The following is a 17,135-nucleotide window of genomic DNA, read 5'->3' on the forward strand; positions in this document are numbered from 1 at the left end:
TACTAGAACTCATACAGCAATTCAGTAATGTGGAAGGATACAAAATCAATGCACAGAAATCAGTTGCTTTCTTATACACTAACAATGCAACTGTAGAAAGAGAAATTAGAGAAACAATTCCATTTACAATAGCACCAAAAACCGTTAAGATACCTCAGAATAAACCTAACCAAAAGGGTAAAGGATCTATAGGAACTACAGAACACTCATGAAAGAAACTGAAGACACAAAAAGATGGAAAAACATTCCATGCTCATGGATCGGGAGAATAAATATTGTTAAAATGTCTATGCTACCCAGAGCAATCTATACATTCAATGCCATCCTGATCAAAATTCCAATGACGTTTTTCAAAGTGCTGGAACAAACAATCCTAAAATTTGTATGGAAGCAGAAAAGACCCCGAATTGCCAAGGAAATGTTGAAAAAGAAAAACAAAGCTGGGGGCATCACGTTGCCCGATTTCAAGCTATATTACAAAGCAGTGATCACCAAGACAACATGGTACTGGCACAAAAACAGATATATAGACCAATGGAACAGAATAGAGAGCCCAGATATGGACCCTCAACTCTATGGTCAAATAATCTTCGACAAAGCAGGAAAAAATATGCAATGGATAAAAGGCAGTCTCTTCAATAAATGGTGCTGGGAAAACTGGACAGCTATATATAGAAGAATGAAACTCGACCATTCTCTAACACCATACACAAAGATAAACTCAAAATGGATGAAAGACCTCAATGTGAGATAGGAATCCATCAAAATCCTAGAGGAGAACATAGGCAGTAACCTCTTCGACATCGGCCACAGCAACTTCTTTCAAGATTCATCTCCAAAGGCTAGTGAAACAAAAGCAAAAATGAACTTTTGGGACTTCATCAAGATAAAAAGCTTCTGCACAGCAAAGGAAACAGTCAACAAAACAAGAGGGAACACGCAGAATGGGAGAAGATATTTGCAAATGACACTACAGATAAAGGGCTGGTATCCAAGATTTATAAAGGAACTTCTCAAACTCAACACCCAAAAAACAAATAATCAAGTCAAAAAATGGGCAGAAGACATGAACAGACATTTCTCCAAAGAAGACATACAAATGGCTAACAGACACATGAAAAATTGTTCATCATCATTAGCCATCAGGGAAATTCAAATCAAAACCACAATGAGATACCACTTTACACCAGTTAGAATGGCAAAAATTGACAGGACAAGAAACAACAAATGTTGGAGAGGTCGTGGAGAAAGGGGAACTCTCTTACACTGTTGGTGGGAATGCAAGTTGGTACAGTCACTTTGGAAAACAGTGTGGAGGTGCCTCAAAAAATTAAAAATAGGGCGCCTGGGTGGCTCAGTTGGTTAAGCGACTGCCTTCGGCTCAGGTCATGATCCTGGAGTCCTGGGATCGAGTCCTGCATCGGGCTCCCTGCTCAGCAGAGAGTCTGCTTCTCCCTCTGACCCTCCCCCCTCTCATGTGCTCTCTCTCTCATTCTGTCTCAAATAAATAAATAAAATCTTAAAAAAAAAATTAAAAATAGAGCTACCCTATGACCCAGCAATTGCACTACTGGGGATTTACCCCAAAGACACAGATGTAGTGAAAAGAAGGGCCATATGCACCCCAATGTTCATAGCAGCAATGTCCGCAATAGCCAAACTGTGGAAAGAGCCGAGATGCCCTTCAACAGATGAATGGATAAAGAAGATGTGGTCCGTATATACCATGGAATATTACTCAGCCATCAGAAAGGATGAATACCCAACTTTTACGTCAACAGGGATGGGACTGGAGGAGATTAATGCTAAGTGAAGTAAGTCAAACAGAGAAAGTCAATTATCATATGGTTTCACTTATTTGTGGAACATAATAACATAGAGGACATTAGGAGAAGAAAGGGATAAATGAAGGGGGCGGGAATCAGAGGGAGAGACGAACCATGAGAGACTATGGACTCTGAGAAACAAACTGAGGGGCCTAGAGGGGAGAGGGGTGTGGGATGGGTCAGCCTGGTGATGGGTATTAAAGAGGGCATGTACTGCATGGCGCACTGGGTGTTATATGAAAACAATGAATCGTGGATCACTACAACAAAAGTAATGATGTATTGTATGGTGACTAACATAATAAAATAAAATTTAAAAAAAGAACAGAAATTTTTTCCTGGCTTTTTTTAACCAAAATTAAGGAGAGATAATTTTCAAGGGAGCCTGTTTTATTATTTTAACTTGTGAATAACATCTAAGAGGCTATTGCTCCATTTGGCTAAAAACAGACCAAAAATGACTATAGTAACATTTCCTATGGTAATAAAACATAGAATTAAGATATCATTTATAGGGATGCCTGGGTGGCTCAGTCGGTTAAGTGTCTGCCTTTGGCTTAGGTCATGATCCCAGGGTCCTGGGATCAAGTCCCACATCGGTCCTCGTGCTCAGCGGGGAGCCTGCTTCTCCCTCTGCCTGCCGCTCCCCCTGCTTGTGCTTTCTCTCTCTCTGACAAATAAATAAAATCTTAAAAAAAAAGGTATCATTTATAATGTGAATTACCAAAGCAGTATAGTTTCTAAGTGTTTTTAAAAAACTGTGTTATTGGGCACCTGGGTGGCTCAGTTGGTTAAGCAACTGCCTTCATGTCATGATCCTGGCTCAGGTCATGATCCTGGAGTCCCGGGATTGAGTCCCGCATTGGGCTCCCTGCTCAGCAGTGAGTCTGCTTCTCCCTCTGACCCTCTTCCCTCTTGTGCTCTCTACCTCTCATTCTCTCCCTCTCAAATAAATAAAATGTTTAAAAAAAACTGTATTATTTATGTCAAAACATGTTTTCAGTCATTCATTCATTCAAAATAATGAAACCTCTGAATGCTCCCACACATCCCCCTTTCCCTCCTCCACAGGCTGTTCTCTTCTTATTCAACTCATTTTCAGGCCCATCTTCAGCTATTCTAGAACCTCGTTGTTTGATGTCACCTAGAGGCTTTGTGAAGAAAGCATGTACTAAAAGTTCATTCGCTAGTCAACGGTATCAGTAACCTGACAGTGAGAAAGGGATGAAAAGGAAACTGTTTCAAGTGGGAAAATCAGAGATGGGTCGTGACTGGGGGCAGGGGGAAGGGAAGAGAAGCTATGAAGATCAAAACCCATGATCAGAACTCATGATGAAGAATTTCCAAATACTGGGCTTATTTATTTTGCTATTTCTATGGGTATGCTATTTGACTGTTGACAATCACTGGTAGTTTTTACTGTTGATATTTAATGTTTCCAAGATTTCCAATGCCTTTAACAAAATATCACACTGAACCTCATCAAAAATCTTTTGCTGATCTACCATCAAATAATGTCTAGCTGAAGAGCCCACAAACTTTATCTATAAATGGCCAGATAGTAGATATTTCAGACTTTAAGGTCTCTAACTACTCAACTTAGTAGGTGGAGGACAAAAGCAGCCAGATCATATATAAACAAATGGGTGTGGCTGTGTTCTAATAAAACTATTTACAAACACAGGTCACAGGTCAGATTTAGTCCTTGGGAAACAGGTTGTTGACTCCTGATCTAGACCAGTATCTAGATATCAATCTCTCAATATCATACTAGTATTTTCTATTTGATTATCTCTCCCAATATAGGTTTGAGTTTTATTTCTGGACAAAAAAAAGTCTGGGACAACAAATACTGGTAACTCCTGAGAAATTATTTTGAAACAATGTTAAAATACTAATGACACATACTATCATCAAGTCAATCTTTCTTCTCAGTCACCAACGCACTTCCTATATGCCCCACTACATAAAGCTTTTAATTGAAATGTTTTGGACAACTGGTAGATTTGACTGTCTAAAAGGTTGGAAAAAAAAAAAGAGCCTAATTTAACATTTATTATCCTTTTAAAAATGTATTATTCTTAAAAAAAAAATACTGTGGGACTTCTCTACTTAAAAACCTTCTTTAGCTCCTCACTCTAAAGGTTTAGAATACCATACAGGTCATTCTTAAGTTGGCCCCAATCTACCACTCAAATTTTATTTCCTACTACTTTTTGTTCACTCCCTCACTATAAGAATAAAAACACAGGGGGCGCCTGGGTGGCTTAGATGGTTAAACATCTGCCTTCGGCTTAGGTCATGATCCCAGGGTCCTGGGATCAAGCCCCGCATGGGGCTCCTGGCTCAGCAGGGAGCCTGCTTCTCCCTCTCCCTCTGCCTCTCCCCCTGCTCATGCTCTCTCTCTCTCTTTGTATCTCTGTGTCTCAAATGAATAAATTAAAAGAAAATAAAAATTTAAAAAAATAAAAACATGACACATAATACTATATAAAAACTTGTAGGAGATAAACACCAAATTCAGGGCAGTGGTTACTTCTGGAAAGGGGAAGGGATACTAGGTTAGGGACCCCTGGGATTTCAACTACATCTGAGATGATTTTTTTTAAAAACAATGATAATGATAATTAAAAAAATACTAAATAAAGATATGAAGCAAATATGATAAAATGTTAATATTTGACAAAGGTATGTGGTAGGTAATAAGACGTGCTTTTTCTGTCATTCACTACACTTTTCTATTTAAAACAGGGATTGATAAAATAAACTCTGTGGGCCAAATGTGGCCCACTACCTGTTTTTTAAGGCTGGGGCTAAGAATAGTTTTACATTTTTTCTTTTTTTAAGATTTTATTTATTTATTTGAAAGAGAGAGAGAGAGAGAGCACAAGCAGGGGGAAGAGCAGAGGGAAAGGGAGAAGCAGGCTCCCCACTGTGGAGGGAGCCTGATGTGGGGCTTGATCCCAGGACCCTGGGATCATGACCTGAGCCGAAGGCAGACACTTAACTAACTGAGCCACCCAGGCGCCCCTGGTTTTACATTATTAAAGCGTTGTTAAAAAAAAAAAAAATACAAAGAAGACTATGTGACAGAGAACTTGTGACCTTGCAAAGCCTTAGATATTTATATCTGGCCCTTTATAGAAAACATCTGCCAATTCCTGATTTAAAAAATTTCATAAGAAGCAAAGAAAGATTAAAAAAAAAGAATAAGCAGGAAGGCAACTGAGTCAAGAAAAATGGTTTTATTTTCTTGCATTAAGTATCTTCAGGAATTAAACATTTTATATTACCTTTCTCTCTCTCTTTTTTTAAAGATTTTGTTTATTTGAGAGAGAGAGAGAATGAGAGATAGAGAGCACGAGAGGGGGCAGGGTCAGAGGGAGAAGAAGACTCCCTGCTGAGCAGGGAGCCTGATGCGGGACTCGATCCTAGGATTCCAGGATCATGACCTGAGCTGAAGGCAGTTGCTTAACCAACTGAGCCACCCAGGCGCCCATTACCTTTCTCTTTAAATTAGCTTTTCACAATTATTTTTTCAACTTTATTTTAATTTTATTTATTCATGAAAGACAGAGAGAGAGAGAGAGAGAGAGAGAGAGAGAGAGGCAGAGGGAGAAACAGGCTCCCAAGGAGCAGGGAGCCTGACGCGGGACTCGATCCCAGGACCCCGGGACCATGACCTGAGCCGAAGGCAGACGCCTAACCATCTGAGCCACCCAGGCGCCCCCATTTTTTCAATTTTTATCAAGAAGAAATCTCATCAAATTTTATTCTTCTCTGGGGCGCTGGGTAAAAAAATTTTTTTAATTTTATTCTATTTAAAAAATTTTATTCTAGGGGCGCCTGGGTGGCTCAGTCATTAAGCATCTGCCTTCGGCTCAGGTCATGATCTCAGGGTCCTGGGATCGAGCCCTGCATTGGGCTCCCTGCTTCGCAGGAAGCCTGCTTCTCCCTCTCCCGCTCCTCTGCTTGTGTTTCCTCTCTCACTGCGCTCTCCCTGGTCAAATAAATAAATAATATCTTTAAAAAAAATAAAAAAATTTTATTCTATTCTATTCTATGATAAGGGGACTTATTTAAAAGAGTGATGGGAGAGTCTTAAATTTTGTGTTTAAATTCAATTTAGTCGGGTCACCTGGGTGGCTCAGTCGGTTAAGCTCCTGCCTTTGGCTCAGGTCATGATCCTGGGGTCCTGGGATCGAGCCCCGCATTGGGCTCCCTGCTCAGCGGGGAGCCTACTTCTCCTTCCCCTCCCCGCTCATGCTCTCTCTCCCTATCTCTGTTGCTATCTCTCTCAAATAAATAAAAAAAAATTATTAAAAAAATAAATTCAATTTAGTTAACATATACTGTATTATTAGTTTCAGGAGTAGAATTTAATGGTTCATCAGTTGCATATAACACCCAGTGCTCATTACATCAAGTGCTCTCCTTAATGCCCTTCATCCAGTTACCCCATCCTCCACCTACCTCCCCTCCAGCAACCCTCAGTTTGTTTCCTAGAGTTAAGAGTCTTTTATGGCTTGCCTCCCTCTCTGTTTTCATCTTATTTTATTTTTTCTTCCCTTCCCCTATGTTCATCTGTTTTGTTTCTTAAATTGCACATGAGTGAAATCATACGGTATTTGTCTTTCTCTGACTTATTTTGCTTAGCATAATTCCCTTCAGTTCCATCCACGTCATTGCAAATGGCAAGATTTCATTCTTTTTGATGGCTGAATAGAACTCCATTACATATATATACCACTTCTTTATCCATTCATCTGTCAATGGACATCTGGGCTCTTTCCATATTTCGGCTATTGTGGACATTGCTGCTATAAACATCAGGGTGCATGTGCCCTTTTGAATCACTTTTTTTGTATCCTTTGGATAAATACTTGGTAGTGCAATTGCTGGGTAGTTCTGTTTTTAACTTTTTGAGGAATCTCCATACTGTTTTCCAGAGTGGCTGCATCAGTTTGCATTCCCACCAACAGTGTAAGAGGGTTCCCCTCTCTACGGGCGAGTCTTTTAATACAATTTTGATCTCAGTCCATACTTGTCAAAAAATTGGAAAGCAATAGAGCCCAGTGTGGGATTTTTAGTTGGGCGTACTTAGATTGGGAAGGTTAGAGGGGGGACATGCTCACGAGCTGTCAGCCAGGGACATAGGAGAGATGCTACAAAGGATTTACTCTTGGCCTCAGGCTCACATTTTCTACTTTCTGCAGCTCATTTCCTTTAGAAGAATTTTTCTCCCCTTTTTTCAGAGAAAATAATGGGGGAGGAGGGTTAAATAAAATTCAAAACACCATATTACACTAAGTTTCTGCTTATAATGGTTGTTAGATGTTGGAATAGGTCAGCAGAAAAGGTGAACATTTTTTTTTTTTAAGATTTTATTTATTTTTTTGTCAGAGAGAGAGAGCACAAGCAGGGGGAGCGGCAGGCAGAGCAGGTAGAGGGAGAAGCAGGCTCTCCGCCAAGCAAGGAGCCCGATGTGGGACTCGATCCCAGACCCTGAGATCATGACCTGAGCCGAAGGCAGACGCTTAACCGACTGAGCCACCCAGGCGTCCCTGAACTTTTTTTTTTTTTTAATGAGCAGACAGGTTATTGAGGGGAAAATTGTGAGACAATACACCTAAATGTCTTAGGTGTATTGTCTTAGTTCACAAGAACAGTTAGTTCTTATGTTATTACATTTTGAGATTGCTGTATTGTATTTTCTTTATAAAATATTAAGCACATCAGTATTGCCTGTGTATGTGAAAGCATTTTTTTTCTTTTTGTAACTAATTTCCAGTTTCTTGCCCCCAGTATTGACCAAATTAACTAAAGTTATTACCAACTGTGAATCAATGAATGAGGAGACTCACAGAAATGCTCAGTGAATGTTTGAGAATATTTAGACCCAAATCATCATTTTGTAACCTTAAGTATGTATAGTTTTAAACTTAAGTACTTGTCACTGGTAACTAAAAATGTGCACAGCACAGCCACAAGATAAATACAATGTAAAAATTATTCATCTGATCACAATATACCTTAAATGAAAATATTAATGAGTATGTTAATATTAACACTAACTTACTCTTTAACTTGCCCATATATATGCCATCTTAATATCTAATTTTTAAAAATTGACTATATTAAAGATATACAAAAAGGCATAAAAATAATATGAAAAATACTTATGATCCACCACCAGATTATGAAATTACGAATTACTAACACTGCTGAGGTCCCCTGTACATCCTTCCTCAGTTCCACCTCTCTTCTTTCCCTGGGGATTAATCATTGTTCTGGACATTATATTTGGTGTATCCATGTATTTCTTCATACTTTTTGCACGATGTACATATCTCTAAATAATTCATATTATTTTACAACTTGTTTTGTTAATTGGCTTTATGTATGAATTCATACGTGTTGACATATATGGTACATCATTCATGTGGTAGAGACAGTGCTCACCAAGTATATTCTATGTGCTTCCCTATGTTTCTTAGCTTTGGGGCTGGAATCACTGGACTGTGAGTGCAAAGGAAGTGTGTCACAGGTGGGAATAAGGCAGTGAAAAGCAACATCTCTTACTTTCCCTTCCTTGGTGAATTCATAAACCATATTCCAGATGGAGCAATGGGGAAGTTGTAGGAACATGGAGCACCTATCACCCTGAGCCCCTGAGTGAGGTGGAGCAGAGCCTATCGCCAACCCATGTTAGAGATATAAAATGAACAAGAAATAACTATTGTGCTAAGACATACACACAAGTGGGAAGATAACTGCCTTTCTGGGATTATTAAGGCAAAACTATCAGTAGCAGGGTAGAGTCAAAGCCTTTTGAAAATACTACTATCCTCTGACCCTAGATTGGTATTTATTCCCACTTGCATGAAGAAGCATATCACATACACTAGTCTTTACCTTCTTTGAAGACCCTATTGCACTAAAAATACTTTCTTTTTTTTTTTTTTTAAAGATTTTATTTATTTATTTGAGAGAGAGAGAATGAGAGATAGAGAGCACGAGAGGGAAGAGGGTCAGAGGGAGTAGCAGACTCCCTGCTGAGCAGGGAGCCCGATGCGGGACTCGATCCCGGGACTCCAGGATCATGACCTGAGCCGAAGGCAGTCGCTTAACCAACTGAGCCACCCAGGCGCCCACTAAAAATACTTTCATAGAAGGGCCTACACGTTCATGAACTGCTTCCGGTATGTTAGTTTGGTTTCCCCAACTAGATTTTAAGGTCTTTAAGAAATCACGTCCTCTCTTTTTTTTGTACCCCACACTGCACCTTATAGTTTACACATGCATGTATTAATGCCTGGTCTACTGATTGACTGGGGAGGATGAGGCTAATATTAAATGCCTAATTGTGTGAGGAACCTTGCTTTTATTTCACATAAGTTATCTTGATCCTTATTATTTCCATTATATAGGTGAGGATATTAAGGCTAAGTAACTTTCCTCTAGTCACAGAACTAGGAAGAAGATAAAACATGTGAGGAGGGCAGTTGAAACCAGTCTGCCTGACTCTAGAGCCCTTGCTTTTGTTTTTTTTCACTGAACTGAGTGAAAAAAAAGTCTAAGGCAGGAACTTTAGTGGAACATAAAATGACCAACAGAAATAGTTTTTCTTTATAAGTTTTGCACACATTAAAACATTTCTTTGGATACTTCTTAGGACTCAAGATTGCTGGGTCTTACCTTGATCACCTCTGGAGTCTGTTGAATCAAAACCACTGAAGTAGTATCTTTGGCTTTATCACCAATAGGACTTCTGCAGACTGATAAATTGGCTTGGGAGGAAGTTGTCAAGGTTTCCTGTAGAATCTGCATCATTTCCTTTTCTTGTGATAGGCTCCCTCTGCCTGATTTGCATTCAACTAGTTCTTGAGCAAAGTCTTCAATGCTTTCTAGAATTCGCAGTAGGAGGACTCTATCCTCTTCCTCTATTTTGTGTCCATTGGTTTCAATAATCCTTGTTAGACAAGAAGGGGAGACTTTTTCGGTGGGTGAAGAGACTTTAGATTTAGGCTCAAGATCTATAGGAAGCTGACCAGTCAACGGACTATGACTATTTACAGAGTTAGAGCTTTTACCTTTGGCAAGTGGCTCCCTTAGAGAGGTCTCCATTTTCTGTGAAAATGATTCCAAATCCATTAACAATTTATCTATCTCTTCCTGACTGTTAGAATTCATAAAATCTCTGTGGTCTCCCTCTTCAACTTTAGGAACTTTTGATTTAAGATCTTCCTCAGGTAGGTTAACAATTGGTTTCTCAAATATCTTACCACTTCCATTTTGTACTGAGGCAGGACATTTTTTAAGAGGAGTACCACAGTCTAAAAATTCTGCTCTATCTTCATTTACCTTTAACAACTTCTGACTGGGTCCATTCTCTGTCATTTGTCCTTTATCTAATGCTTTCTTTCCATCTGACTCTTCTTCAATATACAGGGTTTCCATTAGGTCACCAGAAGAAACATTTTCTAAAGAGTTCATGGTTAATGACTGTGATTGAAGCTGGGCATCTTTTAGAGTTCTGGGATCATTTATCTCAGGGTTATATAAGGGATTTGTAGAGTTGTTTGGAATGGATTTTACTGGGTCTGTTTTCTTAGAACTGTGTTTGTCATCTTGCAGTGCTATAGTTTGAAACTGTCCAGAGTCAGGGGCTGAGAGCTGGACAACATCTTCATATTTAGGGGGCTGTTCAGTGCCAAATACTGGGGAAAAGGGAGTCAGTTGTAAACTGGGCATATTACTGACCAGTTCTGTTAAATCTATAGCCTCATTATTCCCAGGCTGCATGAATTCAAATGGTAGCTTTTTCAGATAGGATGCTAACCTGGTCATTACAGTCACATAGACAGCATCAGAGCTAGAAATTGCATCGTTGCCATTTCCTTCATTGATGCTACTCCCTGACTTTTTCTTTATGCATTGTTTTATGATATCTGTACATTTTTTCAAATCCTCAGAGCATTTCAGCAAGATGTCCAAGCACATTTTTATGTCTGTTCCAGAAGAAAAATTATCTATTTTATGTTTTTCCAAAATCTGAGTAACCAGGTCTTCTTCAGAGAAGTTGTGAAGAAGCACTGAAGTTAGGTTTGTATCAAGCGAGTTTCTATGGGACAAAGATTTTTCCTCAACTGAGGCACTCCGGAGTAAACCAAAGGATGGGGAGCTCCCATCATTGTTATAATGGCCACAGAGCAAGTCAAAATCGACTGACCTCCTATTAAATGAGTCAGACTTAACTTTTCTTCCCTTTTTGTAGGCTGCATGGTTAGAGTTTTTGAGCTTTTCAAAGGAAAATTCTTTTATTTTCCCGCTGGCAAAACTGATTGCTTCTCCTGCAATGTCCTTTAAATTACAGGTGTTCTGAAAGGTAGACCCTTTCTTAACCCTGGGTATGCCTGTTAGGGCCTGCTGGTGATAGTCACCCTCAGCTGAGGAAAACCCATTTTCATGGGGTAGAAACATAGAGTCCAGATCCGCATCTTTGAACTGAGACACAGGGATGTGCAAGAGGTCTGCACAAACACTATGATGTACCACAATGCAGTCAACTCCATGTGTAAAGGTGTGGCAGGTTCCAGTGCAATAATGTATAGCTTGCTCAAAACGCCGGTCTATCACCACACTGCTGTAGTGGTTCACAGTACTGACCACAAGTCTGTAAGTTGCTGCCATAATATCAAATCCACTCAGTGATGTGAATTGGAATTTTCTAGAACTTATTTCAAGTAAATTCTACTAACTTACACTCTGCTGAAAATATACTTGATGACAAAGTTCAGTGGTTTCTTGCAAATATAATGACCTTTCCCACAAAGAAAAACCATTTAAATTTGAGGTTTGGTAACTGTCAGGATACAGTAGCTATTGCACATGTGTGCTTGTATTAGAAAGTCTAATAATTTAATAATCGCGCTCTTTAGTTTTATTTAGTAATATCATGATACTGTAGGATTTTTATAATATAAAATCCTCTTTTAGTTCTTCAGCAGTTCTTTGATGCAGAAATTTATTGTCATTAATTTACTGTCACAAATCTCAGTTGGCAGTATAGAAGTACTGTGATAACTGAGTCCTCCAAAGAATTAAATGATCCATTTTTTTGTGAATGAGAAACCTGTAATGAAAAAAGAAAACAATTTTAAAAATGATTTCTTAATCCTGAGAGAACCTTTTATTTCTTTTTTTGCATCCCATATGTAGTTAGTCACCAAGCCTTATTCTTTGCCACATTACTGCTTACCTTTGATTTATGTCTTCGTATCATCACACCCTACACTTCTTACTACCTGTAGTATTATTACCTTAACTTTGCCTTGTTACAACTGCCTCCCAGTTGGTATTTCTTACTCTACCCTCCTTGTTACCTTACATGACACCAACAAGCTTAGATTCAGAGATTTTTTTTTAAGCCCTCACAGTTCAAGAATTCACAGTGCTGATCTCCATCAGACACCATGCATCCTACCTCCTTTGACTTATTTTCAAGACTTTCAACTTCTGTTCCCATCCATCTACAACCTTATTTTGTGCTACTACCCTGCACCAAACTTTTGCTTCCATCAACTTAATCTTCTCAAAAGTTGCCAACATATAGCGCTTGTTCTTGATTCTACAATTTCCTCTATACTTGGAAATTATTATCCCATCATCTTCTCTTTTCTTACTAAGAGAAATGACTGTCATTACTGCTCTTGATCCTATTCTCTCAGATACTACCACATGCAGAGCTCTCTCGTTACCAAGTGGATAGAATTTACTTAATCATCCTCTTACTTAAAAAAAAAAAGGCTTAAAACCATGCTGTAGTTGCTTTCTAAAAAGGTTCAATCTACTCACTCAAGAAATATTGAGTGCCTACTATGTGCCAGGCACTTGTTAAGTGCTAAGGATACGGCAGTGAATAAAATAAAGTCTCTGTTCTTATTGAGCTGATAATCTAGTTGGATAAAGGAAAACAACATGCACGTAAACATATAACTTAGATGGTGACATGTGCTATGGAGAAAAATCAAGCAGGGCAGGGGTTCAGAAAGAATGAGAGGGACTGTGTTATAAAGGGGGGTCGGGGGGGCGTCTGGGTGGCTCAGGTCATGATCCCAGGCTCCTGGGATCAAGCCCCGCATTGGGCTCCTTGCTCTGCAGGAAGCCTGCTTTTCCCTCTCCCACTCCCCCTGCTTGTGTTCCTTCTCTCACTGTGTCTCTGTCAAATAAATAAAACCTTAAAAAAAAGGGGGGGAGGTCAGGGAAGATCTCCCTGACATTCGAACACAGACCTGAAAGAATAAAGGGAACAGGCTGAGGAGGTATTTTGGGCTAAATCATCTCAGGCACAATAGCCATAGGTGCAAAGGCCCTGAGGTGGGATGTACTATAAGAAAGACAAGGAGGCTAAAGTGACTGGGACAGAGAAAGCAAGTGGGGCAGTGTGGGAGGTGAGGTCAGAAAGGAAAGGTGGGAGTTTAAATCATGCAGGATCTGTAGATTTACGATGAATTTGGCTTTATCCTGAGTGAGCTGGGAAATAACTGATGGCAACCGAGCAGAGGAATGACATGATCAGACTTATATTTTAAACTGGTAATTCCGGCTGCTGTGTTCAGAAGAGACTGTGAAGGATCAAGATAAAAAGCAGAGAAGCAAATTACGGGCTACTGCAATAAATCGGGCAAGAAGGCTTGGGGGCTTGGACCAGGATAGTAATAATGGAGAAGTTTAGATACTGTATATATGTCAAAGGTAGAGCCAGTAGGATTTGCTGAACGATAGGTGTGCAATACTACTAAATCAAGAATGATGCAGCAATCAGTTCGTGGGGAACCAACGTAGGCCTCAGGCAATCTGAACAGGATAACATGGATAGCAGACCAAATCATACAACTTACATCAACAATATGAATGACAAAATTAAAAAAGGAGAGTTGAAGAGATCCCTGTATGACCTGTTTTCTCAGTTTGGCCACGTTGTAGATCTGTAGTTTTAAAGACCATGAAGATGAGGGGGCAAGCCTTTGTTATTTTTAAGGAAGCGGGCTCATCCACAAATGCCTTGAGACAGTTACAAGGATTTCCATTTTATGGTAAACCAATGTGAATCCAGTATGCAAAAACAGATTCTGATATAATATCTAAAATGTGTGGCACTTTTGCTGACAAAGAAAAGAAGGAAAAGAAAAAAGTGAAAACTGTGGAACAGACTGTGACCACTGCAAACAAAAAGCCTGGTCAGGGAACACCAAATGCAGCAAATACCCAAGGAAATTCAACACCAAATCCTCAGGTCCCTGATTACCCTCCAAACTATATTTTATTCCTCAATAATTTACCAGAAGAGACTAATGAGATAATGTTATCCATGCTGTTTAAATCAGTTTCTTGGCTTCAAGGAAGTATGTTTGGTACCTGGGAGTCATGAGATTGCTTTTGTTGAATTTGAAAATGACGGACAGGCTGGAGCTGCCAGGGATGCTTTACAGGGATTTAAAATCACACCGTCCCATGCCATGAAGATCACCTATGCCAAGAAATAACATATGGGATAGTTGTCTTTAAAGGACTTGGTGTTACTTATAGTGTTTGTTTTGATAACATTTGGTCAAGCCATTTTTTAATAGTCGGGATGAGGGGTAGTGAAAGTGAAATTTTTGTGAATGATTTTAAAAAATACCTAGTCTTTCTTTAGCCTTAGTGAACTATGAAATATGAAGGCCTCAATTTTGTATAATAAACTTTTATTTTTATTCTTTAAAAAAAAGGATGATGCAGTAAAGCAATGAAAGGAAGGAGATTATGACTGAAAAGGAGAGCATGAGTTTCACTACACCATTGATAGCAATGGCATTTTAACAATAAAAATCTTTACCCCCCCTTAATGAGAAACAGAACTTTATTCTTTTCACTTTTATTTCTTCAAGGCTAGAAAACTGTTTGTTTGTTTTTTTTCTTATTTGTTATATTTCTTTTCTGGTACATTGTCTCTTCATATCCTTTGCTCACTTAGGTATTAGAGACTTAATGACTACATACACAATTAATTCATGAAGAACCCTTTCTTTTGTTGAATTCTTATGCTAGAGCACATTTCCTGGCCTTCTGGATCCAATGATTACTCTGTTTTTATGCCAGTCCTACCCTATTGTAATTACTGTTGTCTTATTAAGTTTTACTATCTGGTTTTCCTTCCCTTATCCCTAATTATGATTTTTTTTTTACACTCCAAATGTTCTTTGATGGTCTTCCAGATGACTTTTTGAATAGTCAAGTTTTAAGAAAAATGCTATTGGAATTTGATTCCAATTGCAATAAACTTATGAATTACTTTGAAAAAACACTGGTATCATTTTAATATCAGATTTCTCTACCCAGGAAGATATAAATCTTAATTCTCTCTTATTTCTCTCTTTGTGGTTTTCCTCAGTGGGTCACCCCCCCATTCTTCTTGTCCTTCATTGTCTTAACTTTGTTGCTATATGAATGGATCTGGAGTTACTGTGTCATTCTCCACTTCCTCACCTTCAAATCTCAGATGGTGGCTTATATAAAACTCTAAAACCTAGATCTCATGAAGGATGAAGATGAAGCAGAAAGAAGTTTTACACTAAAGGAAGTGCCCAGTAATTCTTAACTTAAAATGCAAAGAAGCCAAAGAGGAACTAGGTGTTATGGGACAAAATCCTAGAACATGGCAATAGAAGGAATTACCTTTCCAAAAGATGCACAAAAGACAGGGAAGAAATAGCACCAAACATGAAAAACTATACACCTTTTCAGAAATCCAAGATTTTGAAAGAACTTTTCAGTAAGGATAAAAGGAAAGAAAAATAAAGGATATTACTAAGAAAGTATATCAGGATAACTATGTGAGAGATACTAGGACTATATCCTAATACCGTTGATAATATAGGAGATAAAACTGGTGCAGAGGCAAAATACATGAGTGTTAGAAAACTTAAATATCCAGACACCTATGAAAACATGTGATAAATTCCTAAATTAACATAAAGACTATTTTATTTCTCTGAAATTTGAGAAATTAAAGAAGTATTTCTCTAAGCTTAGATATAACCAAAACAGCCAGTTTATAAGGTAACATGACAGAAAATACAAGTATTAGTGTGATATTAGAATTTGAAATAGTCAAGGAAGAGAGAACACTGGCCAAAGACAGACATGTGCTTTTAGACCACAGCTGCCCTATAAAACATGCTGTGTTGATGGAAATATTCTCTATCTGTTCTGATATGATTGCCATTAGCCACATGAGGCTATTGAGCTCTTTAAATTTGGCTAGTGTAATTGAAGAGCTGAATTTTAATTTTATTACTAATATAACATAATAAAAAAAAAGCCTGAATTTATTTCAGTAAAAAAAAATTTTGAAATTTTGAAATTGTTTTAGACTCACACAGAAGTTGCAAAAGTGGTAGAGAGAGTTCCTGTGTACTCTTCCCCCAGTTTCCTCCAAAGATAACATCCTACATCACATCACCACAGTATAATGAGCAAAACCAGGAATTGACATTGGTACTATTAACTGAACTACAGACTTTATTCAGATTTCACCAGTTTTACTTGCACTCACTCCTTCCTTCCTCCCTTCCTTCTATAATAACTACCACCACAATCAGGATACAGAACTGTCCCCCATCACCCCCCAAAACCCCTCCTATTACCCTATGACTTTATATACCCTGTGACTATAAAGTTACAGTCACCCTAATCCTAACCCTGACAATCATGGATCTATTTTCCATCATTATAGTTTTGTTATTTCAAAAATGTTTTACGTATGGAACCATAAAGTATATAAACTTTTGATATTTTCTTCTCTCACTTAATAGAATGATTCTGAGGCATTCACTTCACCACATGTATCAACAGTTCATTACTTTTTATTGCTGAGTTGTATTCCATTGTGTGGATATACCACAGTTTGTTCACCCATTCACTCGTTCAAGGATATTTATGCTGTCTCCATTTTCTGGCTATTACAAATAAAGCTGTTGTGAATACTGGTGCACAGGTTTTTGTGTGAAATAGTTTTCATTTCTCTAGCATAAATATAAGTCTGTTGGGTTGTATGTTAATTATATATATATATATTTTTGTTGTTGTTGTTTGTTTAAGATTTTATTTTTTTAGAGAGACAGACAGGGAGCATGAGTTGGGGGAGGGACAGAGGGAGAGAGAGAGGGACAAGCAGACTCCACTGAGCGGGAAGCCCCACACAGGGCTTAATCCCAGAACCCTGAGATCATGACCTGAGCCAAAGTCAGACACTTAACCAAGTGA

At 38.5% G+C, this 17,135-nt stretch overlaps 1 protein-coding gene and 1 pseudogene across 1 annotated transcript in view; one reads left to right on the plus strand and one right to left on the minus strand.

The window, feature by feature from the left end:
- PPP2R3A (protein phosphatase 2 regulatory subunit B''alpha) overlaps nt 1-11,948 on the minus strand; it is a 166,397-nt gene extending 154,449 nt beyond the window's left edge. The window contains exon 1 of the mRNA XM_028099045.2: nt 9,525-11,948. Coding sequence (XP_027954846.1) covers nt 9,525-11,519 — 1,995 coding nt within the window. The 5' untranslated portion in view covers nt 11,520-11,948. The remainder of the gene's footprint in view (nt 1-9,524) is intronic.
- Nucleotides 11,949-13,699: 1,751 nt separating this feature from the next.
- Nucleotides 13,700-14,374, plus strand: LOC114205723 (U2 small nuclear ribonucleoprotein B'' pseudogene; annotated as a pseudogene).
- Nucleotides 14,375-17,135: the final 2,761 nt, after the last annotated feature.

The sequence above is a fragment of the Eumetopias jubatus genome, unplaced genomic scaffold, assembly GCF_037043125.1.
Source record: "Eumetopias jubatus isolate StellerSeaLion01/CBP00866 unplaced genomic scaffold, mEumJub1_p1.0 scaffold_1, whole genome shotgun sequence".
NCBI lineage: Eukaryota > Metazoa > Chordata > Mammalia > Carnivora > Otariidae > Eumetopias > Eumetopias jubatus.